At 42.4% G+C, this 26161-nt stretch overlaps 1 protein-coding gene across 11 annotated transcripts in view; it reads left to right on the top strand.

Moving 5' to 3' along the window:
• Positions 1-26161, top strand: part of Bptf (bromodomain PHD finger transcription factor) — an 84386-nt gene that overhangs the window by 14746 nt on the left and 43479 nt on the right. For 6 of the 11 annotated variants that reach the window (XM_031354453.1, XM_031354452.1, XM_031354447.1 and 3 more), the window contains exons 2-10: positions 1141-1364; positions 4349-4552; positions 5065-5253; positions 13942-14124; positions 18145-18332; positions 20381-20736; positions 21077-21208; positions 23237-23366; positions 24513-24651. In XM_031354453.1, the coding sequence (XP_031210313.1) occupies positions 1141-1364; positions 4349-4552; positions 5065-5253; positions 13942-14124; positions 18145-18332; positions 20381-20736; positions 21077-21208; positions 23237-23366; positions 24513-24651 (1745 nt within the window). Of the gene's footprint in view, positions 1-1140; positions 1365-4348; positions 4553-5064; positions 5254-13941; positions 14125-14826; positions 15626-18144; positions 18333-20380; positions 20737-21076; positions 21209-23236; positions 23367-24512; positions 24652-26161 lie in introns of those variants that run through there. The other 5 variants (XM_031354450.1, XM_031354455.1, XM_031354446.1 and 2 more) reach the window with 4 other exon arrangements.

Here is a 26161-nt window from a genome sequence, read left to right as displayed (position 1 = left end):
AGAAAAACAAGTGTGGGTAGGAGCCGGGGAGATGGCTCAGTCTGGAAGAACAACACTCTTTGCACAAGCCTGAGGCTCTTGAGTTCAGATCCCAGCACCTAAGAGCCATGCTGTAGCCTGTGTACAAGATCACGGGGCTTTCAGGTCCAGTTGAGAGCTCCTGTCTCCTCAGGCAAACTATAGCGTATAGGAGCAGGATACCTAACATTCACCTCTGGCCTCTACACACATGGGGTATATTTGCACCCATGTTTACACATATGCCAAAAATGGAAAAATACTGTGTAAATTTTTCTCTATAAATTTTAGGTACTTAATACATGATTAATATATCCCTTCAGAATTACTGAGTAATACATTCATGGAATTCCTCTAAATTTTCACTACCTTAATAATAATATTTTATGTGTGTGTTAATCACGGATGATGTTCCTATTCACTGTGATAGATGCTCTTGTCTAATATCTTCACATCTTGAAGTGGCCTGATGGCAGTGGCCAGTATCCTCGCTGTACAAGTGAGGTGCCTAAGTGGCTTGGAGAGAGCTTGTCATGGCCATGCTGACTGTATCAAGGGACCAAGCCCATTCAAACCAGATCTTTTCCAGCTGGTAATGTTGAGGTTAGAAACCAGGCCTTGTCCTTTCTACACTGATTCATATTCCTAAAACACTCGCATGTGTGTACGTGCATGCGTGCGTGCGTGCGTGTGTGATACGATTGCTGAATACAGAGCCCAGACGGGGCTTAGTTTAGTGTGAATGTGCTCTGTGCTTGTGGTGTCCCAAGCTGTCAGACCTCCTAAGGCTCCGGGGTGAAGATTCTCACTCACCAGGCTGCTGCAGTAGAGTTGCTTGAGGGCTGGGCTGGGCTGGGCTTTGTGGAACTCTCTGAGGTCCAAACAAAACCAAGACTCTGGAGTCTTGGTTTTGTTATATGTTTAGGTATTTGCAAGTAATCTCTCTATTCATTAGTACTGAAAATTATTTTGACCTAAGAATCATGGGCTCAGAAATCCAAGCTGTTAGAGGTTGTTTAGATTTGGATCCTGAGCAGTAAGTGGGTGACAGTTTGCCGCAGGCTTCACGTTGTTGGGTGAGCGCTCTTGTGTCTGATATTTTCCTTACCGATTTCACAACAGAGAAGAAGACACAGAAAATGAAAACGAGAAGAAAGTTTGGTACTACAGCACAAAGGTCCAGCTTGCAGAATTAATAGACTGTCTAGACAAAGATTACTGGGAAGCAGAGCTGTGCAGAGTTCTAGAAGATATTCGGGAAGAGATGCAGCAGCATATGGACGTGACTGAAGACCTGACCAATAAGGCTCGTGGCGGCAACAAGTCCTTCCTGGCGGCAGCTAACGGTGAGGTCGTTGTTACGTTGGAGACAAGCCCTCAGTGGAAGTGCTCTAAAGCTTGGGAAATGTGCAAGCTGATGCCTTACATTGTCTCCCCGCAGGGAGCCCAGCCATAGTAAACCAGGGTGCTGAGTGCCCTAGTGGCCGTTTCTTGCCCTGGTCATTGATGGTGCCCCTTACACCCACAAATCATAGAGTTCTTGTTTGTGTAACTCAGGCTGAGTTCAAGTTATTCTACAGTCCAGGTTGGCCTTGAACTCATCATGGTCCTCCTGTGTCAGCCAGCAGGGAATTGGGACTGTGAGGGGTTTTCCACCTCTCCTCGCTCATTTGTGTCTTCACCCTATGTCTTCCACACTGTGGACAACTGTATAGAACACTTTATTTATTTCAGCCAGATTACTTCCACCCACACACAGTCAAATGGACACAGTTCTTGTTTCCTGTGTCCTCAGCTTTTAGTGTGTCTTGTTTTAGGCAACTCCCCCAAAAGGTGTTTTGTCTTGCTTGTCTTACTAACATTAGGGATCACAGGCTAGAAAACTGCTCTATTACTGATGCTCACTCTCAGTTCCTTGCAAAGGTTTTCTAATTCTGGAAAAATGGGCAAGAGAGCTATAGTTTAAGAAATATAACCAAAATGAAGCTGGGGCGTGCTGAAGGAGGGAACAGAGACAAGGGCTGCTAAGTGAGCCACTAGGGGAGCGCACTGCAGTGGCAGGCTGGGCTTCGTCCCCAAGGAAGCTGCTTTACATGGCTGTCCTTAACCACTGATGCTCTGGAGGACACAGCCAGTTTCTTACGAGCATGTATCTAGAACTTGCAGACATTCCCTGTGTTGGGGGACCCAGATTGTATAGCTTCCAAACATTTTCTTATCATAAAAGGACCAAAATTTAGCCAAGTATAGTCACATACACCTTTAAATTCAGCACTCAGGAGGCAGAGGCAGAGGCAGGTGGACCTCTGAGTTTGAGGCCAGCCTGCTCTACAGAGGGAGTTCATAGGGCTACACAGGCTCTGTCTCAGAAAACCAAAAAGTTGGATTGTAAAGATGACTTGGTGTATGGATAAGACACATGAAGAGGACAAGGAACTTTGAAAAAGTTCTCAAAGGTCAAAGATGGGACAGCTCAAGCAACAAGTTAATGGTGTTAGAAAGTGAGGTGGTGCACATGCCTGTAGCACTTGGTGAGTAGTACAGTGGGAAGAATGCAAGGCTGGGGACTGGAGAGTTGGCTCAGCCATTAGACCACACGTCGTTCTTGCAGAGGACCCAGATTCAGTCCCCAGACCCCACACAGTGGTTTATAGCTATTCATAGCTCCAGTTCTAATGCTGTCTTCTGGCCTCCAGAGACACCACGCACACATGCAGCATATATGAGTACATGCAGCCAAAACACACACAAAATAAAGACAGGGTTTCTGTGTGTGGTCCTGGCTGTCCTAGAACTTGCTCTGTAGACCAGGCTGTCCTCAAACTCACAGAGATCCTCCTGCCTCTGCCTCTCAAGTACTAGGATTAAAGGTGTGTGCCACTACCACTTGCCCCCTCCAACGCCAGCACTGAATTTGAGTCCAGTCTGAGCCTCATGACATTCCACCTCAAGCAAACAACCAAACCAGCAAACTGACAAGAAAAGATGCTTACTTGTGTGGGTGTGGTAGCATATCCCAGCTATTCAGGATGCTGAGGCAGGAAGATTACAAATTTCAGCCCAACCTTGGCCTCATAACAAGAACTCACCTCTAAGATTGTATTTTATTATCACCCAAGGAGTCTGGTTAGCAGCCATGTATCCATGGCTGTTTCTCTTATGCTGGTGCCATGCCTTGGTGGCACGCTGCCCAAGTTGAAAGAGAATGCCCTTAGCTAGGCCTTGTGGCTTTCAGAATGCTTACAGAGCTTTAGAAGAAGTGTTTCCATATGGGCTTCTCTGCTTGCTCTGCCTCAGGGAGCAGATTCACCTCAGGGTCTTACTGGGTTGCACGTCTGTTTTTGATCCTTGTATAGACTGAGTTTGGAGTGTCTGCTCATGCAGAGCATGTGACAGTGATATATACATCCAGTCTTACTTTAAGCCTCTCACTGGGGTTGTGTATTGCTGTATATATAGTGGGTATGCCTGGGTTGTAGGTGTGATTGCTGTGCTCTGCCTTCGCCATCTCATCTTTACAAAGAAAGTTGATTTTATAACTAGAATATATTCTCTAAAAGGGAAGCTCACTAAGTTAGGTTAATTGTAAATGAAGTATGTTTTTTTTGGTCTCACCCTCCCCTCCCCTTTGGGTTAGATCTCACTTTGTAGCCCTGGCTGGCCTGGAACTCAACATGTAGATCAGGCTGACCTCAAACTCATAGCTTATCTACTTGTGGAGTGCTGAAATTAAAGGTGTGTGTGTGTGTTTTCTCCAGCATGTGTGCATGAGTGCCTCTAGAGACCAGAGTAAGATCTGCTGGAGTTACAGGAGACCTGAGAGCCTTGTGACGTGAGTGCTGGAAACTGAATTCAGGTCTTCTAGCTTTCTTTTTTTTTTTTTTTTTTTTTTTTTTTTTTTTGTAGTTTTTTTTTCAAGACAGTTTTCTCTGAGTAGCCCTGGCTATCCTGGAGTTCACTCTATAGACCAGGCTGGCTTTGAACTCAGAAATCGCCTGCCTCTGCCTCCCAAGTACCAGGATTAAAGGCGTGCGCCACCACCACCTTGCTTGTAGTTTTCTTTCTTAAAGACTTAAAGATATTGTATATTAAATACCACCCCCACCCTGGGGAACAGGGTCTCACTATGCAGCCCAGGCTATCCTGAAACATGCTATGTAGACCATGCTGGGTTTGTACTCAAGGGTTCCCCTGCCTCTGACCCTGGGTGCTTTAGATTAAAGATGTGCACCACCAAGCCCAGCAAACATTCAAATTCCTAAGTGGCATTTGTTAGTAATTTTATATTTAGTTATGGAAAAAGAACAATTACATTTGTTGTTTATTACAGAGGAAATTTTGGATTCCTTAAGAATCAAACGAGGGGAAGATATTGACTGTGATCAGGGCCCAGAAGGCACAGACAAGCGTGAGGGCGAGAGCGACAGCTCCAAGGATGCTGAGAAGAGCAGAGAGGAGGCTGAGGACCCGTCTCTGGACAAGGATGCTGACAGCAAAGTCCTGGAGGAGGAGACCGGGCAAGGAAAACCTGAGGGTAAAGAATTACTTGGTTCAAAAGAAATATTTTGTTAATACTGCTTTACTCGCCAAATGAAAGTGGGAATTTTTACTGCAAACAGCTATTTTTGATTCCTAAAGATATTTAAGAGAGTCTCTCCCATGTAATATCACAGTTGTTGTAATGAGTTTTATGTATTGATGGATTTACAATAATGTGATACTTACACTCTAAAAAGTCGGACGTTGGCATCCCTGTGAAATTTGTTGATGAAAATTTGTTTGTTTATATTCCCAGATTATATATGGTATATGCTAAAATATGTTCTTTTAAAATATTAATTCTAAAACATTCTTAATATCTTACTCTTTATTTTTGGATGACCCATTACAAAGCTCTTCCAGAGCCTGATTTGCTTTAAAATGGCCATCAAAGAGAAGCAGGGTTTTTGATGATTGATGATATTTAGTAGTTGATTGAATGTGGCCACTTGTCGGAAAGCAATCTTAAAGCATATCTTTAAAGTTTTGTTGTGCGTTTTGCTGTAGAGCCAACAGAAGTTGGGGATAAAGGTAACTCTGTGCCAGCAAATCTTGGTGACAACACAGCAAATGCTTCTTCAGAAGAGACTAGTCCCTGTGAAGGGCGGAGCCCCGAGGGCTGTCTCTCAGAGACCCATGATAGCAGCAGCATGGCAGAGAAGAAGGTGACATCTGAGCTCCCCCCGGACGTACCAGGTACAGAGGGCAGCGTATCAATGCCTCTGTAATGGGGGGAACCCTTCCCTGTGCAGTCAGAGCTGCATGTCACCTAGAACCTGACAGTCTGCATTCATTCATGCCGCTTGCTCACCATGCCATTCCTGATTGCTAAACTGTCACCTAACACTTGATGTTTGGCAGATATCTTGCAGTTAGTGCCTGGAACCCCCACTTAGTCCTCATGTTTGTGTCTATTAGATGGATTCGTGTGTGCCTGGTCACTAGACCATCCCGACAGAGATTTTGATTTGAATTACTCACATAGTAATGTGTGTCTCCATGTTGAGTGACTTGGCCCTTATGGCTCTCGTTAAACTAACACATTAATTTTCTGTTTGCATGCTCATGTAGTGCTTCATGTCAGATCATAATATTAGTAGATAATCCATCATCATCAACAGTTTTGCAAGGTGTATTGATATGTTAACCAATCATTCTAATTTTAACCTTGAAATTTTACTTAGAGTAAGTTATCATACTAAGAATGTGATTATGACCTTTTGCTTTTCAAAAAGTCCAATGGTGTTTTTATCATAGCAGCATATATAATCATACATATATAATTCACATGATTAAAAGTATCAACAATGATGATTATAAGCATCAACAATCTCAAAGTCATAGTCAGAGGCAATCCTTAAAGTCCTTTTTGTGACTATGAAAAGATTTCCGTTTGCAAACTGGGTTTGTTACTGCTGTGTGTTAGTGATACTGGGATGTGACTGGTGTGTTGGAAGCACTGTTGTGTGGAAAAGGTGCGCAGTCTAGGTCTGCTTCAGTCCCTAAACCCATGCCATTCAAGGTTTTAAGGGCCTGCATTTGTGATTGAAATGGGAAGGAGTTTTGGCAACCAGCTTTTGAGTGTTGCTGAAAACCGCAAGGAAAGCTTAGGTTATGTATAGGCTCTACATGAACCCCAGTTGTCAGCAGAACGTCTAACACAGTTGACATTGAGGGCAGTGTGCTCATTAAGGTGTAGGAAATCTAGAAACTATACTCCAGTGAAGTAGAGAACAATTGGTTGGTGTGGTGCTTCAGCCATAGGAAGTGTTGGTGCTCTGGTGAGGCAGTCAGGAACTGAAGCCTGGCACAGTGAGCTCTAAGCTCGCCTGGGTTACACACGGAGACCCCGTGTCCAAACACGGAAAGGAAACTATAGGTTTGGCAGTTGGTATTTGGGGCACTCAGCTGGGGAGACAATGGAGATTAGTCTTTTTGAGATGTGGACTATTGTGGAATATTGACTGCATACTAACTTTCTTAAAATTAGAGTTGTTTAGAAGATAGGACTGTCAGTGAGAGGGTAGTGTTTCCCAGGGACTGTTTTCTCAAGGGACTGGAGAAATGCACGTCAATAATTTGGTTCTAGAGCTGATTGAGTTCTAGGTTTTTGGTTAGTTTTATTCTCATTTCACATATTCGGGACTAAATGTTTTGAAGGTGGAGTACTGTTGCTGAAAAAACCCACCCTTCCATGTTTGTTACTTTTTAAATGTAATTTTCATCCTTTAGATAGATCAGTACTTAATGTAAATCTTAGATGTACTGGTGGCTTCAGATATGACCTAACTGACCTGTTTTTAAACCAAACTTGATTGAGTTTGACCACGTAGATCCTTATATTCTAGTCTTTGTATGCTGTTATTTTACATTTATTTATTTTGCATAGGTGGGTATGGCATACACGTGCACATGTGTGCTTATGCCCATGTAACAGCAAATGTAGACAAACGCGAGGACTCTGAGAACTTGCTGGAGTCAGTTCTCTTCTTCCTGGGGACTGAAGAGTTTGTCAGGCTCTGTAGCAAGCACCTTTCCCTTATAAGCCATCTTGCCAACCTGCATTTTGTGTTTTTATCAAGTAGTTACTATTGTAATATGTTTTAGACTCAATAGTCTAAATATATATCCCTGACCAAAGTAGAGTGCTAGCCCTTGTTAACTGCACTCTGGTGGATATCAGTCAGATGTAATAACCGTCCTCGCCTAGAGGGAGGACGCTCGGCTGTTTCCCAAAGCTCTGCTTCTCTCTGTTCTTACTTATCCAGCAAGTAACGGTTACTTTTCTGTGCCTGGAGAGGGTGCTGTGTGCTTTGTGATGCCCTGAACCAATCACTGTTCTCACTGTTGGCACCCACTCTGGTCAGTGGATGAGCTGGTCATTGAGATTTGGGGTGGGAAAATTGCCCCAACAGATTAAAAATGGCGTCCATGGTATGGAACTTCTCACTTGGTTTTCTTTCATAGACTTACAGAGTATGTTTAGACATGATATTTACTGAATAAAGTCTTTTGATGCAATAATACTATCAGATTGGATGGAGAGATATTTTGAGTTGGTTATATTTTCTTAACTAGTAAATGATGGATGTTTAGGTAGTGAACACACAGGGAACCAGCCAGCGCACCTGCCCACCAGAGAGAGAGATTGGTTTCTTTTTCTTTTTTTTAAGATTTATTTATTTATTTATTTGTATGTATATGAGTACAATGTCACTGTCTTCAGACACACCAGAAGAGGGCATCAGATCCCATTACAGATGGTTGTGAACCACCATGTGGTTGCTGGGATTTGAACTCAGGACCTTTGGAAGAGCAATCTGTGGAGCCATCATCTCTTCTTTTTTTGTTTTTTTGTTTTTTCCTTTTCAAGACAGGGTTTCTCTGTATAGCCCTGGCTGTCCTGGAACTCACTCTGTAGACCAGGCTGCCCTCGGAACTCAGAAATCCACCTGCCTCTGCCTCCCAAGGGCTGGGATTAAAGGCGACCTCTGGAAGAACAGTCTCTGGAGCCATCATCTCTTCTAATTCCACCAGGGCACTTTGCCTTTTTTGTTCTTTTGTTTTTATAATTTTTAGATTTATTTTCTTTCATATGTACAAAAGTATGAGTGTGTTGCTTGCATGTTTATCTGTGTCGTGAGCATGCCTGGTACCTGAGGAGGTCGGAAGAGAACAGCGGGTTTCTGGAACTGGAATTACTATTGGTTGTGAGCCACCATGTGGATGTGGGAATTAAACCTGAGACTTCTGCAGAAGGGACAAGTGAACTTATGGTTTCTTTGGAAAGTCAGTTTTGTTGGATGGTATTTTGCTGGGGCAAACATATGAAGGAATGTTTTCCTGAAGCGGACACAGGTGAGGGGATGCTTTCCTAAAGCAAGCATGTGAAAGTACACGTGATGAAGGATTCTTTGCCAATGACCCGCTTGTAATGGTTCTCCTTGCATTGCTCCGTTTGTCCTGACTCCATAGAGAGGAAATGCACCAGAAAACTTCTGGTGGTGAGCTGGGGGCTTCTTGCTGTTTCTGTGGACTTGGGACAGTTGGCAGAGTGATGTCAGCTGATATAGACTCACGTGGAGTTTTGCTAAGACAGATTCACATGCTGAGGCAAGACATGTAATGAGGCAAGAGCCATGGAGGACATGTGATATTTGGAGGGAGTACAAATAGGACGAAACGGACAGTGATGGGAGGCTTGAGTAGCTGGCTTTGCAAGGCTTCTTGGTCTCAGTCTTCGTTGGTTTCCACTGTCTTCACTTGATTGAGAGAGGCACAGCAAAGAACGGCTCCTGCTGTCCCTGGTGTCCTCTGGCAGGCTCATGCCGATTCTGCTGAGGCCTGGCTGTTTCTGTTAGGTCAGGTTGGACCACTGCTGCTGGTGTGTGTTTGCTATCTTGAACTGGACTGCTGGTGTATTCGTAAGTATTTGCAAGTGGATTGAGCTGCCGGCTGAATCCTATGAACTGAACTGCTGATTTCCTGACAGCACAGATGGGATTTGTTGCAAAGAACAATTTCTAAACAGGTCCACTTCCCCTGTATCCTAATAACCTTTCTTTTCCGCTGTCTCTGGTGGGTGGTGAGCTAGAAGGGAACTTGAAGCATTTAAGAACTGATATTAAAAGTAGGGTTTGAAAAGATCTAAAACTATAGGCAGTTGCTTTTAATTTCTGGGCTGCCTTCCCAGCCTCTGACTTTGCTTTAAAAAGAGAGAAAAGAGGAAAAATAAATCGTAATACCATATATGTGTGTGTGTTTTCTTTTTTGGTGTTGTTGTTGTTATTATTATTATTATTATTAGTAGTAGTAGTAGTAGTAGTAGTAGTAGTAGTAGTAGTAGTAGTAGTATTACTAGGCAGGGTCATTCTATGTAGTCCTGCTTGTCCTGAAACTCACTCTACAGACCAGGCTGCTCTCAAACTGAGAGACCTGCCTGCTTCTGCCTCCTGAGTGCTGAGATTAAAGGCATGCACCACCACTGCCTGGACTTAGATTTTTTTTTTTTTTTTTTTTTTGGACAGGGTTTCTCTGTATAGCTCTGGCTATCCTGGAACTCACTCTGTAGACCAGGCTGGCCTTGAACTCAGAAATTCACCTGGCTCTGCCTCCCAAGTGCTGGGATTAAAGGTGTGCGCTACCACCGCCCGGCTAGAATATATCATTTTTAATGTCTAGTTTTAAAATATTGTTTTTTTTTTTTTTCCTTCTTCTTTGAGACAAGGTCTTACTATACAGCATTCACTGGCCTGGAACTTGCTATGTGTAGACCAGGCTGGTCTTGAACTCACAGATATCTGTTCACCTCTGCTTCCCTCTGCTAAGATTAAAGGTATGGGTCACCATGGCTAGCTGGTATCTGATTGTAAAAATTCTTTTATACTTAATAAAATACCAGTAAGAACAAAAATATCCAGTGTCACATAGAGCATCATCTTTTGCTGCCACTCCACTGTGTAGCGTGATTAATTTATCCTTCCTATATATTGATGCTCATCTAACCATTCATATACTTTTCTGTGTATCTATAAGTGCTTCCAAGTATGTGTGTCTTGTGAAATAAGAGGCCAGAAGACAGTATTAGATCCTCTGGAGCTAGAGTTACATACAGGCTGTTGTCAGCCATCATGGGAGTGATGGGAGCCTGGGTCCTCTCCAAGAACAAACACACTCACCTGCGGTGTCATCTCTCCAGCTTCCAATGATACTTTTAAAAATAGTTTCTAGTGTGGGGCCATCACGAACAATATTATTAGCCTCTATCTTTTACATTTTTATTACAATACTATTTTATAATACTTTTACAATACTAATACAATACCACTATTCCTCTATCTTTTACATATGCACATGTATTTCTAGAGGCATAAACCTCGTCATGGATTTTTTTTTATACTATTGTATGTGCTTGCCTTTATATGTAGCCTGTACCAAGTAGACACATACTGTTTGTGTGTGTGTGTGTGTGTATGTGTGTGTGTGTGTGTGTGTGTGTATACGTGTGTGTGTACAGGTCATTTGGTTTTCCTTGTTTATGAAGGGTCTGTCCTTTGTATTCTTTCTGTTTCTGTTGGTTTTATTAGAGAGCATAAATCTTTTTCTCTTAAGGCCATCTTCACTAGAGCAGAAATCCCTGTATTGTTTTTGAATGTTCCAATCTCATCGTCCTTGGTTAAATGCAGCTTAGTTGTGATTATTTTTCTTATACATTACTGCATCAAACTTCTTAATAGTTTAGTTAGGACTTCATACATACTTTCATAAGTGAGATTAGCTTATATTTTCCTCTGATGTCCTTATCTCTCTCTACAAATGAGATTATTTTATCTTCATAAAAATAATCTTAGGGGCTGTCGATGGCTCAGTGTGTAAAAGCACTTGTCATGCAAGGCTAAGTTCAAGGCTGAGAATCCATGGTGGAAAGTGGTAGCCAGCTCCTGAGGGTTGTCATCTGCTCCACGTGTGTGCTGTGGCACACACATGCCTGCACGCACCCTCCCCACACTAACAATACAATCTAAACAGTAACTGTGGTCTGGAGCTGGGGAGATAGTTCAGCCGTTAATTCAGTTCTTGCCCCAGAATCTGTGAAGCCACATGTGGTGATGGAGAATCCCAGACCTGGGACGACTGGCCAGTCAGTCTAGCCTACTTCCCACGCCAGCGAGAAACTTATCTCAGATCACGTTGGGGCTGGTGAGGTGGCTCAGTGGTTCCTGATGGGCAAAGCTGACCATGTGAGTTCAATCTGCAGAAGTCACTTAGAGTTAAAGGAGAGAACTGACTCCCCCTCCTTACACTGGTCTCCACACCCAGCTACTGTGTGCTTTTCTGTGGCTTTTTAACTCCTTCTCTTTGATTTTCTTTGCTTTCTTGTCCCTCATGGCCCGCCTTCCAGGTCGGCTTTCTCCTGGGTTTGCTGTCAGTGCTTCGTTTCCTCCACACTGTGGTAGCTGTAGCTTACAATGTTTTTGCTGACGTGTTGCCTTTGTAATTGGTTACTTTTGGGTGGTGCTGGGTGTGGGACCCAGGGCCCATGGTTGAGAGGCAAGCACTCCACTCAGTTATAGCCCCAGCACCAGTGTGACACTAGTAAATGTCTCATGGATACTTGACAAGCGCGCACGCGCACACACACACACACACACACACACACACACACACACACACACACACACACACGTCGTTGGGGACAGCATCAGATAGTCAAGTAAAAATTTTAAATTGTATTGTTCTTTTTTTTTTTGTTTTGTTTTTTTTTGGTTTTTTTTGGTTTTTTTTGTTTTTTTGGCTTTTCGAGACAGGGTTTCTCTGTGTAGCCTTGGCTGTCCTGGAACTCACTCTGTAGACCAGGCTGGCCTCGAACTCAGAAATCCGCCTGCCTCTGCCTCCCAATTGCTGGGATTAAAGGCGTGCGCCACCACCGTCCGGCTAATTGTATTGTTCTAATGTAAGTCTCTTCTTCCCTTTCATTGGATGTTTAAAATTATTTGCAACTATGAAAGCACTTTTCTCTCTTTATTGTGTCCCTGTTTTGTGGTACCTGCGATTAAACACAGTAGCTTCTCATGCTAGGCAGGTGCTTACCACTGAGCTACTCTCAGCCTAGCTAATTTTTTTTTTTTTTTTTGGTTAATTTTTACTAACTGGTTTCAAATTTTTATATTTTCTTTTGGACTTCAGTCATTTTTAAATGTGCATTATATTTAATATTTCCAAGCTATATTTCCTTCCTTTTAGTTGTTAATTTTTTTTCTATAGTAGGAAAGTTTTTTCGGAGTGTGTGTGTGTGTGTGTGTGTGTGTGTGTGTGTGTATGAAGGCCAGAAGAAGGCATCAGATCTCCTGAAGCCAGAGAGTTGGAGGCAGTTGTGAGCCACCTGATGTGGCTGCTGAGAACTGAACTCAGGTCCCCTCTGGAAGAGCAGTGAGTGCTCTAAACCTTTGAGCTATGTCTGCAGCCTCAGTAGTAGAAAAATTATAACTTGAAATGTATTTATTTATTCATTTATTCATTCACTGTGAGGTAAGGTGTGCCATGGCATGTTAGTAGAGACCAGAGGACAACTTATAGGAGGACTTCTGGAGGTCTTGGGGATGGAACTCACACAGTCAGACTTGACAGACGGACAGTGCCTTTACCAGCCAAGTCATCTTCCCAGGCCTTAATATGAACATTTAAAATCTAAAAATGCATCCATTTTCAATATTTACCTCAACATAATGTTCCAACAGCAATCACTATCACTTTGAGGCAGTTTGATAAAAGGAAAAATGACAGCGTTGTCCCAAAAAATGAAGAATCCAAATATTAAAGTGGACAGATGTTAGGTGCAGTCAGCAATCCAGAATATTTCATGTGGCTCAGATGAAAGAAGGTTGGACTGAAAGATGGTAGGGGGATTACTTTGAAAGACAGTATTAATTTTATTTACTGTATGCCTGGAACTGGGCGAGCAGGAGGAGCAGGTAGCACTGATATCATTTCTATAAGGCCCCTTTCTGTTATGTTTGTTTGTTTATTTGAGCCTAAGCTAGTGTCGTACTCGACAGTCTCCCTGTCTTAGGGATTACAGGTGTGAGCCACAGTGCTTGCTCTCTCTAGAGCAGCAGTGGTATTTCTCTTGGCTTGAGTTAAGTGGTCATCTTTCCATGTGTTTAAAGGCAGCCTTCATTCCTTTTATGGTTACTCCTGTATCCTCCTGTATTCTATATGGTATGGTAGCCATCAATCATACTGGGTGCAATCAGAGCTCTAAACCACTTCCCGCGCACTTTGTTTGCTTGCTCTTTACCACGCGGCATCCGTCATCCGTGTTAGGAAGAGTACTTTTTCAGTGACAAAGAGGAATGCAGACAGGGACTTTCGGAACTCCCGTGGCCTTCAGTTTTTCCCAGTACTAATTTCTGTTACTAGTAAGGAATAGACTGCTTCTCATGCTGTAAAAATCACCCAGAAAAGGTTACTACACTTAGGTGGAGGACCTTAGAGCTACAGAATCCTCCCCAAATATGTTTCTATTAGAGATACTTGAACAGTTTAGAAATGTGAGACTCTAAGCTTCATGCTCTGGGTGTTTTTCTCAGCAAGCCTTCCTCCGTATCTGATGCGCTCGCTCTGGGTTGTGTGCAGTAGTTGTGCTGGTTGCTTTTTCTTCAGCTCTAGAATATTGAAAGGTTGTCTGCCTTGTGGTGGACGGAATTAAGAGCCTGTGAGTCGATGGACTGACAGGCTAACAGAGTATCTCACTATCCCAGCATGGTCAGCTTTGCTTTCCAACACTGAGCATCAGGGTGAAGTCCTGCAGCCATTAAATGCTTTTCTGACATTTAGATGTTGATGTGATTTTCAGTGTAAAAATCAGATATTTTATTTTTCTAGAAGACTCTAACAAGACATGTGACAGCAGTAACACTAGTGCCACCACTGCCTCCAGCCAGCCTAATCTGGAGAACTGCAGCAGCGGGCTCACTTCTCCCCAGAGTGACTCTGCTAAGGCAGCGGATGATCCTGAGATTGGAGAAAGTGACTCCCATACACCTGTCTCTGTTCACGAAGAGATAGGTAAGAGTGCTCTCATCCATTCAAGGAGACTTTTTTCTTTTTTCTTTTTTTTTTTTTCTTTTTTCTTCAAACATTTTCAATTTTTAAAACAAAAGTTCAGTAGGTTTGGAAGTATTAGTGTTTTGTTTTGTTTTTTGTTTTTTTAATTAACATGCGCTCACTGCTTTCGTTTCACATAAATAAAATCCTATACGAGGGATGATTTACTCTCTTGAGGCATAGCCACCATCAGTATTTTGTATTTTCTATTATATTCATATATGTATGTTCACTTTTTTTTTTTTTTTTGGCTTTTTTTGTTTGTTTGTTTTGAATATATAAATGGGATCACTCTTCACGCGTCGTTCTCCATCTTGGTTTGGTTTTCTGTCTCTCCACTCAGTGACACGTGGTGGGACTTTTCATGTTGGAGGTAAACATGTTGTTCTTTAGCTGCTGCATAGTCTTTGGCTATACCAGGTGGTCCTTCCTCCCAGCCCCCACGTCTCTCTGTATTCTGCAAGTATTCTGGCAGGGTAGGAGCCAGTGACTGACATGACTGGCTGGTCAGATGGTAGGTGCCTTTCGCAGAGAGTAGACGATGCTGCTGATAATCAGTCCCGCTAACCTCCAGACTTGTCCGTTCCCCAGTCACACACCTACGTTTAACACCATTTATCTTTTTTGCCACTGGTAAGAAGGTGTTCCATGGGAAACTTTGCGTATCCTTGCTTATGAATGTGGTTGCTTCTTTTTATGTGTTTAATATCCTGTGTTTTTTTAATGATCCTTGTTTCTGCTCACTTTTTCCTATAGGAATTTGGATATTTAGGATTGCCTTATGTGTTATGGTCATTAATATCTGCTTTACATAAGTGCTTATATATTACTTTCTTGTGTTCAATTCTCTATGTCTGAAATGTTTACATTTTTATGTTGTTAAATTTATTCATCTTTTTCTGCAGGGTTCTCTGTATGTTACATTGTATCTTATTAAGGAAGATAATCTCACAAATATACATATAGTTACAGTAATTTTTCATAACAAATCTGTAGTACTGCTTTAAGTTTATCTTGAGTATAATTTGATATATGACATAAGTTTTTTTTTTCTATTGCAAGTCACTAGATCATCTTAAAATAATGTAACTGTGGAGGAAATTTAATTAGCTTGCATAGCTGAGCCGTCCAAGCACTCCTGAGGAGGAAGTGGATGTAGTGCTGGGACAGCTGTTTGTCTTCTCCCCACCCACTACTCCAGCCCCTGGCCCTCCCTTTCTCTCCCTCCTCCTCCGTTTTGAACTGACTTATGTTGTGTGATAATTGCATTCTCTCCTAATACAGACAGGCTTTTTCCAAGTCAGGTAAGACAGCACCAGCAATTTGTTTTCATGTTTTTCCAAGGTCTGTGGCCCAAAGGCAAAGGCCCTCCTCCTGCTCCATATCAAAAGTCTTTGAGGAAGGAATTTGAGTGGCTTATCTTGGATCATATTGTCCCACACCTGTGGCCAGGGCAGGCAAGGTATTATTGATGGCTCCAGCAAAACTCTATGATTGACATGGGGTAGGGATGCTTTGGCAGAGAGGAAGGGCTGCTTCAAAGGTAGGACCCTGCCGTAGCTGGGGTTCCATCCTTTGATAGTTCAGCATGGCATGGTCACTCATGTCTGTTCTCAACATCCAGCTTAGAGCACCTACCTCTCTGTCTGATATGGTGCATAGACCTCACTCTCACCTAAAGGACTTCCAAAACCCTTGGTCCACAATTGCATCCAATAACTGAAATTATATCTAGGCCCCAAGCTCCGGTGTGCTGTGCATTATGTTTGACAGGATATGGCTTATCTTATAACCCAAGGGAAACTGGGAGTTGAGCTGTTTTTTAATGTACTATCCTGATAGCGGAGGGCCTACTTTGGTAGACTTGGGATATAACAATGAGTGAGGTGTGAGAAAGGTTCTTCTAGGGACATTCTGTTTCGGCAACCTAGTTCTGCTGCTTATACACAGTATGGACTATTGGGAATTGCTATTGGGTGAACGATTGATCATACATACCAGTTTGGCAGATTCGGAGAGTTCCCCATCTTCACTCCCCATGTCAGTATGATCTCTCCTAGATTTGTAGAAATTCCAACTAGTACTTAATGCTTAGTAACTGACCTCAGGCTCCATAGACATGAGCCCTTCTACTTCCTGATTTTGTTTGGTGGGTCAGCAGCCTCTGCCCTCTGCCTGTGCTTGCCAGAGAGGCTGCAGTAAAACAGGTATCTGCTTTGCCACCAAGCTGAGATTGACTTCTTAATGGCAGAAATGTGGCCCTTGGGTAATGTGTGTTCCATGAGGGCCTCTCCTCTCTCTGTGTCTTTAACTTTGACCCTTAAACTAGCAAATGCAGGGGGTAATTTTGAACAACATTGAATTGTGGCTGTACACTGAGGGGCTTTGTTCAAAAAGCTATTGTTATTCTTTCTCTGTTTTCAGGAAGTCCAGCCTAAACCCAGACAGCATCCGTAAAGTTGATTATAGGATGTTTGTTATAAGTGGTCCCAAGAGTTCAGCTCCAATGCATACAGAGTCCAAGAGAAGATAATGTACCCAGGATTGCTGGCTGTCCAGCCTAGCATTTACTCTCTCTGTTCTAGCTTGATTTGATCAGTGACATATTTTGTAGACAAAGACTTAAAAATACGTTCAGGATTGTTTAGGATTTATTGCTGTCAACAGAAATCTACCATGCTTAAAACATAAATGAAATTTTATTGGTGGAGTTGACAGGAACATCAAGGACTGCTTACAGCCTCAGGTGCACTGTCAGGTTCAGGAAGCCAAGAGGCCTTTAATCAGCCTCTTCCTGGGAACTTTCTCTTGTGCTTCAGAGTGTTGTGGATTACTGTGTCCTACAGCCACAGTTTTCCTACCATCGAGGTCACTAACAGGAAAAGCAGAGTCCTAAACTGGGGACTCAAACAGAGTTAGAGCACTTGTTCAGCATGGAAAACCCTCCATTCAGTCCCATGAGAGAAAGGGCAGGAAGAGGAGCCAGAGGAGAAGCCTGACTTTTAAGCCAGACTTAAAAACCGCAACATGGAATAGGGAGATGCCTGGTTGGGAGAATGGCTTCGTGGGATGGAGGTTGCTCTGCCCAGTTCTGTCTGGGTGCTGAGGTGCTTCCACAGGCAGGACACATAGTCCTATTACACAGTTAAAGTGGATAGACTAGCCTCTCCAGAGGGGAGGGTGGGGAAGGGACACATTGAGCCTACTAATGGTAAACAACCCCCCATTTGCATCTGTCTTTACTTGAAAAATACCCCCATCTATGTAATATGGTAAATTCCTGTCTTTAGATTTACCAATGCTATACTGTTTAATTTCTGTTTTTAAGTTTTAAATTAAAAATCAGGTCTTGTTCAGTTTTCTGGCCAATGGAAAATGTACTGTGATGAATAGCTGGGGTATGTATGATCGACATGAAGTCTGTGCATATGGAAAGCAGAAATTGCTTCTGGGCAGTGTTGTCTTTCACCATCAAAAGCAGATGTCGAGAGATTCTTAGTGTGTTAAAAGAATAATCGTTGTAATGAGTAGATAATTGTGTAACTTCTAGAGAAAATTTCAGTTGTCACTTTTAAAATTCAAGACTATTACTACTTAAATTCAGTGGGGAATCTTTCTAAAATTAACTCTCCTTTTAGCATACAAATCATATTATATTAGATATGCAAGGCAACATCTTTGTATGCATTTAAGTTGTTATATTTGTTATTTGCAAGTTTCTGAGGGCCCCTCTTTTCCAGTAGATGAGTTTCAAAACAGGTACCAGTAAAAAAATAAACAAGTCATGGTATTTTTGCTTTTGGTGTTTGCGGTGGAGGAAACTATTCAAGGATTGATAACATTTGCTTTGCCTGTGGAAAGACGCCATCTGCCTATTGCTTGGACTTTAATATAGGTGGCGTGAGTGTCGGAGAAGTGAGACATTTGTAGTTAACTTGCTTTCTGTCCACATCACTTTGTGACCTTTTCATTTGACAATAGGTGATTTCAGACTGGAGAAGCCCAATGGAGAAGTATCCGAGTCCCCGGGAGCTGGGAAAGGAGCGTCTGGGTCTACTCGTATTATTACCAGACTGAGGAACCCCGAGAGCAAACTCAGTCAGCTCAAGAGTCAGCAGGTGGCAGCTGCGGCCCATGAAGCAAATAAATTGTTTAAGGAGGGCAAAGAGGTGTGTTCTGTTTAAAACAAAATTCTGTGCACTGTGAAGGGTTACAATTGTGCATTGGAGAGATGGCCTGGAGAGACTGACTGCCCTTCCAGTGGGTACCTCTCAACGCCAGCTCCAAGGGACTTGAAGCCTGTGGCCTTCGGGGCCCATGCACTTGTGTGTCAGTCCCACTGCACCCTTGAATCTTTAAAATAGATATAGGAAATGTATAGATCTAGTTTTGAATTATATTTTCTTTCTTGTAGTGAGTACCAAAGGCAACATTGTTAGGCTTGTATTATTGTAAATGCATTTATACGCCCAAATTTATGTATATGAGCACACTGCAGCAGTCCTCAGACACACCAGAAGAGGGCAGCAGATCCATTACCATTACAGTTGTGAGCCACCATGTGCTTGCTGGGAATTGAACTCAGATCTTTGAAAGAGTAGTCAGTGCTCTTAACCACTGAGTCATTTCTCTAGCCCCGTCTTGTTTTATTTTTCTTTAAGCTACTGTTTTACTGTGTAGCCCTGGCTAACTGGCGCACTTGGTGTGTAGACCAGGTTGGCTTCAAACTCAGATCCATGGACCCCTGCCTCCTGAGTGCTTGAACTAAAGACATGTCACCATGCCCGTCTGTCATGGGGGTCATGTTTCCTGGGACCACTTCAGAGCCCTTTGAACTTGTAGTTCTTGGTAGAGCAGAGTGACCTGTCTGTGGTATCCCTGCCTGATGAACATGCTCAGAATGAACACTGAATGTCTGTACTCATTCCTGGCTATGTGCACAGAACAGTCATCCGCCGTGTCTTACATGATTATGTACAAGGCTGGTAAGCAGGACCAAACCGTTAATGGAGGCTGGAGCAAGAATGTAGCCAGTTTGAGGAAAGCCTGGACTACTATTGAGGACTAGCTGTATAGCAAGACCCTGTCCAATTCAGGCTGTATAGTAAGACCCTGTCTAAACCCTTGATCACCTCCCCATTTCGGGAGGGGAAAATGAGCAAGTATTGATTTTATGGTCCACTGAAAGATTTTGGAAATATTTTAGATATTTTAAAGAATTATTTCAGAATTATTTAAATATTTAATTTAAAAATTAAATATTTTAAAGAAATATTTCAGGGCCTGTGGCAGCTGAAGTTAGAATAATGGGTAGAGCAGCAGTAAAGGATTTTTATAGTTATTTATTTTTAGGCGTTAGTGTCTATAATGCTTTCGTATTTTACAAAGCTGTATGTTAGAATTTTTATAGGGTAATATATAGTCTCATTTCTGAGACTCATGAAATGCCCAGTGGTGTCTAGTATGGTCATCACATCATCAAGGCCACTCTTGTTTCTTTCTGCAGCCATGCTTTCCTTGTGTAAGTGTAAATCACTAGCTTTCACTTTTCATTCGTTCGTGTGTGTGTGTGTGTGTGTGTGTGTGTGTGTGTGTGTGTGTTGGGTTTTTGTCTTTTTGAGACATTGTGGCCCTGGCTGTCCTGGAACTCAGTCTGTAGATCAGGCCTGCCTCTGCCTCCAGAGTGCGGGATTAAAGGTGTGTGCCATCACTACCACCCTCCTTGTTTTTGTTTGTTTAACTCATATTTTATTAGTGTGTGGGTGTGCGCACAAGCGCCCAGATTTATGAGGGGTATCCAGACAACTTTGTGGAGTTAGTTCTTTCTTCCCATCTTCTTGTGGTATCTAGGGAATAAAGTTGGTCACCAGACTTAAGTGTCATGTACCTGTACCCACTGAGCTATTTCATACGCCCTTTGTGTTCCCCACCCTAGGGCAGTTTTGCTTGAGTTCATGGTCCTCCCACCTCAGCCTTCTGGGTGTTGGGACTGCAGGCATGACCACCCAACCCAGCTCCAACCTCACTTGAAATGTACCTTCTTTTTTCTTTCTTTTTTAATAACCCCATACTCCTCTAAATTCAGCATTTAAACTTCAATCTCTTAGTCATAAAATGTCACCTGTTTGGAATGATTGATTACAATTATTGAAAGACAGTTGGCCAGACAAAATTTGCATCTTTGACACAAATAATGATGTCTTATTTTCCTTCTCAGGTGCTGGTGGTTAACTCCCAAGGAGAGGTGTCGCGGCTGAGCACAAAAAAGGAGGTGGTCATGAAAGGGAACATCAATAATTATTTTAAGCTGGGACAAGAAGGGAAGTATCGAGTCTACCACAATCAGTACTCGACCAATTCCTTTGCTCTGAATAAGCACCAGCACAGAGAAGACCATGATAAGAGGAGGCACCTTGCACATAAGTTCTGTCTCACTCCAGCTGGGGAGTTCAAGTGGAGTGGGTCTGTTCACGGCTCTAAAGTCCTGACCATCTCCACGCTGAGACTCACCATCACACAGCTGGAGAGCAACATCCCTTCGTCCTTTCTTCACCCTAACTGGGCGTCACACAGGTAAAGGGCGCTGATGTTGATTTATTGCTTTAAAAATAGAACTACCTATAAATTGATCCTTATAGGTGTGCCCCTTAAAATGTTATTACCAATGAGTTCAGTGAAGGCACAGTGGGCAGGAAGCTGAAGATATGTGTAGGCCAGAAATACCAATGCAGCACTCAACATCTGGATAACTTCAGGTGTCAGAATTTTATCCCTAGAGTCAAGTGGAGACCAAAGTTAAAGAATGTTGTAGGTTGAGGAATTGAGAGGACTGAGTGATGCCTGGTGCTGCCACTGGTGTTTAAAATCTTCTTAAGAACAACGAGTGACATGATTTCTTCCTTCTGAAATGCAGGGCTAATTGGATCAAGGCCGTTCAGATGTGTAGTAAACCCAGAGAATTTGCATTGGCTCTCGCAATTTTGGAGTGTGCAGTTAAGCCGGTTGTGATGCTGCCAATATGGAGGGAGTCTTTAGGACATACCAGGTGAGTGAATTCTAAGTCTTGGGAATGGTGGATATTGGATACTTCTGAAATGCTAGATCATTAATAATCATGGAAAAGCCAGCGAGTTCACAGTAAAGACTGTCTCTTCCAGCTCTACAATAATTCATAGGGTGCAAAACTATAGTGAAGATGAGAAGAGACCAAATGTGGTTTTGTTGTTTTGGATTGTGTATGTGTGCCATGGGTATGAATAGATGGTTTATTCTTGACAGGTGTCTTTGCCCCTTGAGCCATCTTGCAAATGATATTACAAGTGAAAAGCGTTTTTGAGATAGGCCCTGAGCCTTAGAGGAAGTGAAGTCATGCAGATGTTCCATTTGTGACTGAGCAGTCCACACTTGCTTTCTGTATGTGAGCAGCTGTGAACGTCTGAATTAGCCACCATTATGTACAGCACAAAAATACTTCCTTGCTGGTGTCTGAGATCTCACCCTTCACCCACACACAGGCGCTCACATTCCAAACACACACATGTGTGCACACAGATAAGTGAATAAAATAGTTGTCAAAGTCTTGGGTCTAGTGGGTAGAGGCTCCTGCTGCCAAGCCTGAGGTTCTGAGCTTGGTGAGATCGTATTTTAGAAATAACAAGGCAGGCATGGTGGCACATGCTTTCAATCCCAGTGCTTGGAGGCAAGGCATCAGCCATCATAGGATGCATGAGGTCATGTTTCAGGAAATAACCAACAACAAAAAAAGTATTTGAAAGAGGTGGCTCAGTGCTAAGAGCACTGACCTGAGATCAGTTCCCAGCACCCATGTGGTATCTGTCTGTAGTTCCAGTCCCAGAGGATCTGATGTATTTTTCTGGCATCTATGGGCCTACAAACTTGAGGTATAAATATATAAACTCATGCAGTCTCTCACATCTACACATTAAATAGTAATTACTCATTTAAAGAATAGACGTTAAATTGAGAGACACCTGCCTTTAATTTCATCTTTATGTAGTAGAGATTGGACAGTTAAGTTTGCGGCCAGCCTGAGCTGCGTAACGCTACATATACATAAACCTTGTCTCAACCAATATAAAAACATGTTTGAAGTTGTCAGAATGCTTTCTGCTCTGAAGAAGCAGCACAGTGCTCTTTCTCAGGGCGTCCTTGAACTGGCCGGGAGCCCACGGAAGCTCCGCTGTGCAGCTCCAAAGTTAACAAAATCAGTAACCAAAGAGGACTAGATGAACAAGCCCACATGCTAATAGAAGAAAGGCAAAGGGTAAATTAAGTTATATTTTTGTTCTGATACTTTCTTTTTAAACAGATAAAAAACAAAGGTGCCATAGAGAAGGAAATTGGACATACATATGTATTTACAATTCTGAGTGGAAAACTATTATTGTAATCAAACTCAAAAGAGAGATGGCAAGCTGAGGGGAATCATTTGCACCACAAATGGAATCTTTCATCAATTGACAATGAACTTTTATAAGTGAAAGACCAATAGTCCAGTACAGTGAGAGAAAGGACTCAGATGGGCACTGTACAGGAAATAGATGTGAAAGGCTAGCAGACACAATGGTGGCTTCTTTTGTTAGGGGTCATATTGCTCCCTCACAGTTTGGATGTGCGACACTCATGTTCAAGGAAGGTATGAAGCAGTAGGATGGCTTTGTGGCTTGGTGGCTCCTTTGCACCACATGAAAGCTCTCCAGTCTCTGTATTTTCTGGGTAAAGCTCATTGTCTTGAGTTGCCTGGGTGGCAGCAGTTCTGTTTGTAGTAGGCCCTTGTGGACCACAAATGTTGGCTTGTGTGTGGGTCTTTGCAAGGTAAAGTGCTAGCGGTTCTTTGGTGAGGTGCTTGTTTTATGCATTGATCTCTCAGGGAATGATACGTCTGCTTGTTTCTGTCCATTGGGAGCATCTTGGGTGTAAGGTTGTAACTAAGTACTGAGTACCAGTACTAAGTACTGGTTTTCTTCCTAATTTTCAGTTTTCATATTTTTGTTTGTTTGTTTATTTCTCAAAATTAAATATGATCAGTTTTTTTTTATCTGTGTATTCTCAGGTTACATAGGATGACATCAATTGAAAGGGAAGAAAAGGAGAAAGTTAAAAAAAAGGAGAAAAAACAAGAGGAGGAGGAGACAATGCAGCAGGCCACATGGGTAAAATACACATTTCCCGTGAAACACCAGGTAACTGTCACTGTGCACGCGGGTTCTGAATGTGGTCGGTCGGCAGCTGTGCACGCGGGTTCTGAATGTGGTCGGTCAGCAGCTGTGCACGCGGGTTCTGAATGTGGTCGGTCTGCACTGTCACTGTGGTCGGCAGCTGTGCACGCGGGTTCTGAATGGGTCTGCTTTGCTTTATCTTGATCGTGAATTAATGAGGCAGGTGAACACATGTAAGCATGGTTTTCTTAGAATTTGAGACCAATTTGTTGAAATTAGTAATAAAAATAAAAACATTGTTAAATTTATTAGGAGTGTTAAGTTCTTTCACAAATCTTTAGATTGCTACTGAAAATATAATTATTTGGTAAATTTAATTAATTTGCACGAATCTTTTATTATAATTTTTTTTAAAGATTTATTTATTTTATGTGTATGAGTACATGAGTACACTGTAGCTGTACAGATGACTGTGAGCTATCATGTGTGTGGCTCCTGGGAATTGAATTCAGGACCTCTGCCAGCCCCGCTCGCTCTGGCCCACTCACACTGTAGCTGTCTTCAGACTCACCAGAAGAGGGCATCCGATCTCATTACGGGTAGTTGTGAGCCACCATATGGTTGCTGGGATCCGAACTCAGGACCTTCAGAAGAGCAGTCAGTGCTCTTACCCGCTGAGCCATCTCTCCAGCCCCCTTATTATAATTTTTTAAAAATTATTTATTTTATGTATATGAGTACATCGTAATTGTCTTCAGACACATCAGAAGAGGGCATCAGATCCTATTACAGATGGTTGTGAGTCACCATGTGGTTGCTGGGAACTGAATTCAGGACTTCTGGAAGAGCAGTCAATGCTTTTAATAGCTGAACCATCTCTCCAGCCCCCTTTTATTATAATTTTATTTATGTGAGAGAGAGAGAGAGAGTGTGTGTGAACGTGTGCTCACAAACACACATGCACGCACGCACATAGGTCACAGTGTAATTCATAGGACTTGGTTTTCCTGCTTCTACCATGTGGGCCTGTGAGCGTCAGGCATATGATGCCTGTTTGCTCTTCCCTGTTGCGTCTCTCTGGCCCAGTGTGCCTGACCCTTAGCGTGTGTGTGACAGACACTTCTCATACTCTGTGCACTTCTTTAACCATCATATTTTCATTTTTACCAGGTTTGGAAGCAGAAAGGGGAGGAATACAGAGTGACAGGGTATGGTGGCTGGAGCTGGATCAGTAAGACACATGTTTACAGGTTTCTTCCCAAGTTACCAGGCAACACGAATGTAAACTACAGAAAACCTTTTGATGGAGGTTAGCAACCAACTGTTTTCATATATACAGCTAATACAAAATCTTTAATGTTTTCAATTCTTAAGGTCTTGGGGATTTTTGTTTGTTTTTGTTTTTTCAAAACAGTTTCTCTGTGTAGCCCTGGCTGCCCTAGAACTTGCTCTGTAGACCACGATGGCCTCAAACTCACAAAGATCCACCTGCCTCTGCCTCCCCAATGTTGGCATTAAAGGTGTGCACCACCACCACCACCCCATGGGATATTTATTTATTTATTTATTTATTTTAAAAGGTTCATTTATTTCTATATGTAAGTACACTGTAACTGTCCTCAGACACTCCAGAAGAGGGCATCAGATATCTTTAAGGATGGTTGTGAGCCACCATGTGGTTGGTGGGATTTGAACTCAGAACCTTCAGAAGAGCAGTCAGTCCTCTTAACTGCTGAGCCAACTCTCCAGCCCTATTTATTTATTTAATATTTTTTTTAAGATTTGTTTATTTATTTTATGTGTATGAGTACATTGTAGCTGTACAGATGGCTGTGAGCCATCATGTGGCTGCTGGGAATTGAACTCAGGACGGCGGCTCTGCTTGCTCCGGCCTGCTCCCTTGCTCTGGCGTAATTCACTGTAGCTGTCTTCAGACGTACCAGAAGAGGGTGTCAGATCTCATTACGGGTAGTTGTGAGCCACCATGTGGTTGTTGGGATCCGAACTCAGGACCTTTGGAAGAGCAGTCAGTGCTCTTACCCACTGAGCCATCTCGCCAGCCCCTATTTATTTTTAATAAGACCACTTCTTCAGATTTCATAGTCTATTACCTTATTTTAGGTAAATGTATTCTTATGTAGTTTTTAATAGTATGTAGAAAATTACTGTTTTGATTTACTAGTTATATGTTCTAATTTTTTAGATTTAAGATTATTTATATTTTATATATATGACTGTTTTGCCTTCATGTATATATGTGCACCACATGTTCATGCCTGGTGCCCCCAGAGGCCAGAAAAGGGACATTAAGTCCCTTGGAGTTAGAAAGAACTTTAAGCCACTGTTAGTTTTGAGCACTGGCAACTGAACCCAGGTCATCTGCAAAACCCACAGATGCTCTTAACCAGCCTAGCCACTTCTCTAGCTCCATAACCTTTATTTATAAGGCTTTGATAGGTAGGATTTTAGTTAAAGAAAAATGAGAGAAAATAACTTCTAAAAATATTCAGTTGTATAATTATAATATTATTTTCAAAATACAAGTAGTGGTGGTTCAGAGGTTAAGAGCAGCTTGTAGAGATCATAGTTTAGTTCCTAGCTCCCACATTCATGAGCTTAAAATCCCTCTAGTTGTAGGGACTTTGTCCTTTCTCACCTCTCAGGGCACCTAAACACTAGAGATATGTATACTGACACAAAGACACATAAATTTAAAAAAATCTTTAAAAATTCTAATATTAACAATATCTGTAGGCCGGGCGTGGTGGCGCACGTCTTTAATCCCAGCACTTGGGAGGCAGAGGCAGGCGGATTTCTGA

This window comes from Mastomys coucha, unplaced genomic scaffold (assembly GCF_008632895.1).
Source record: "Mastomys coucha isolate ucsf_1 unplaced genomic scaffold, UCSF_Mcou_1 pScaffold5, whole genome shotgun sequence".
Lineage (NCBI taxonomy): Eukaryota > Metazoa > Chordata > Mammalia > Rodentia > Muridae > Mastomys > Mastomys coucha.
The sequence above is the reverse complement of the archived record's forward strand: the minus strand, read 5'-3'. Positions and strand labels throughout refer to the sequence as shown.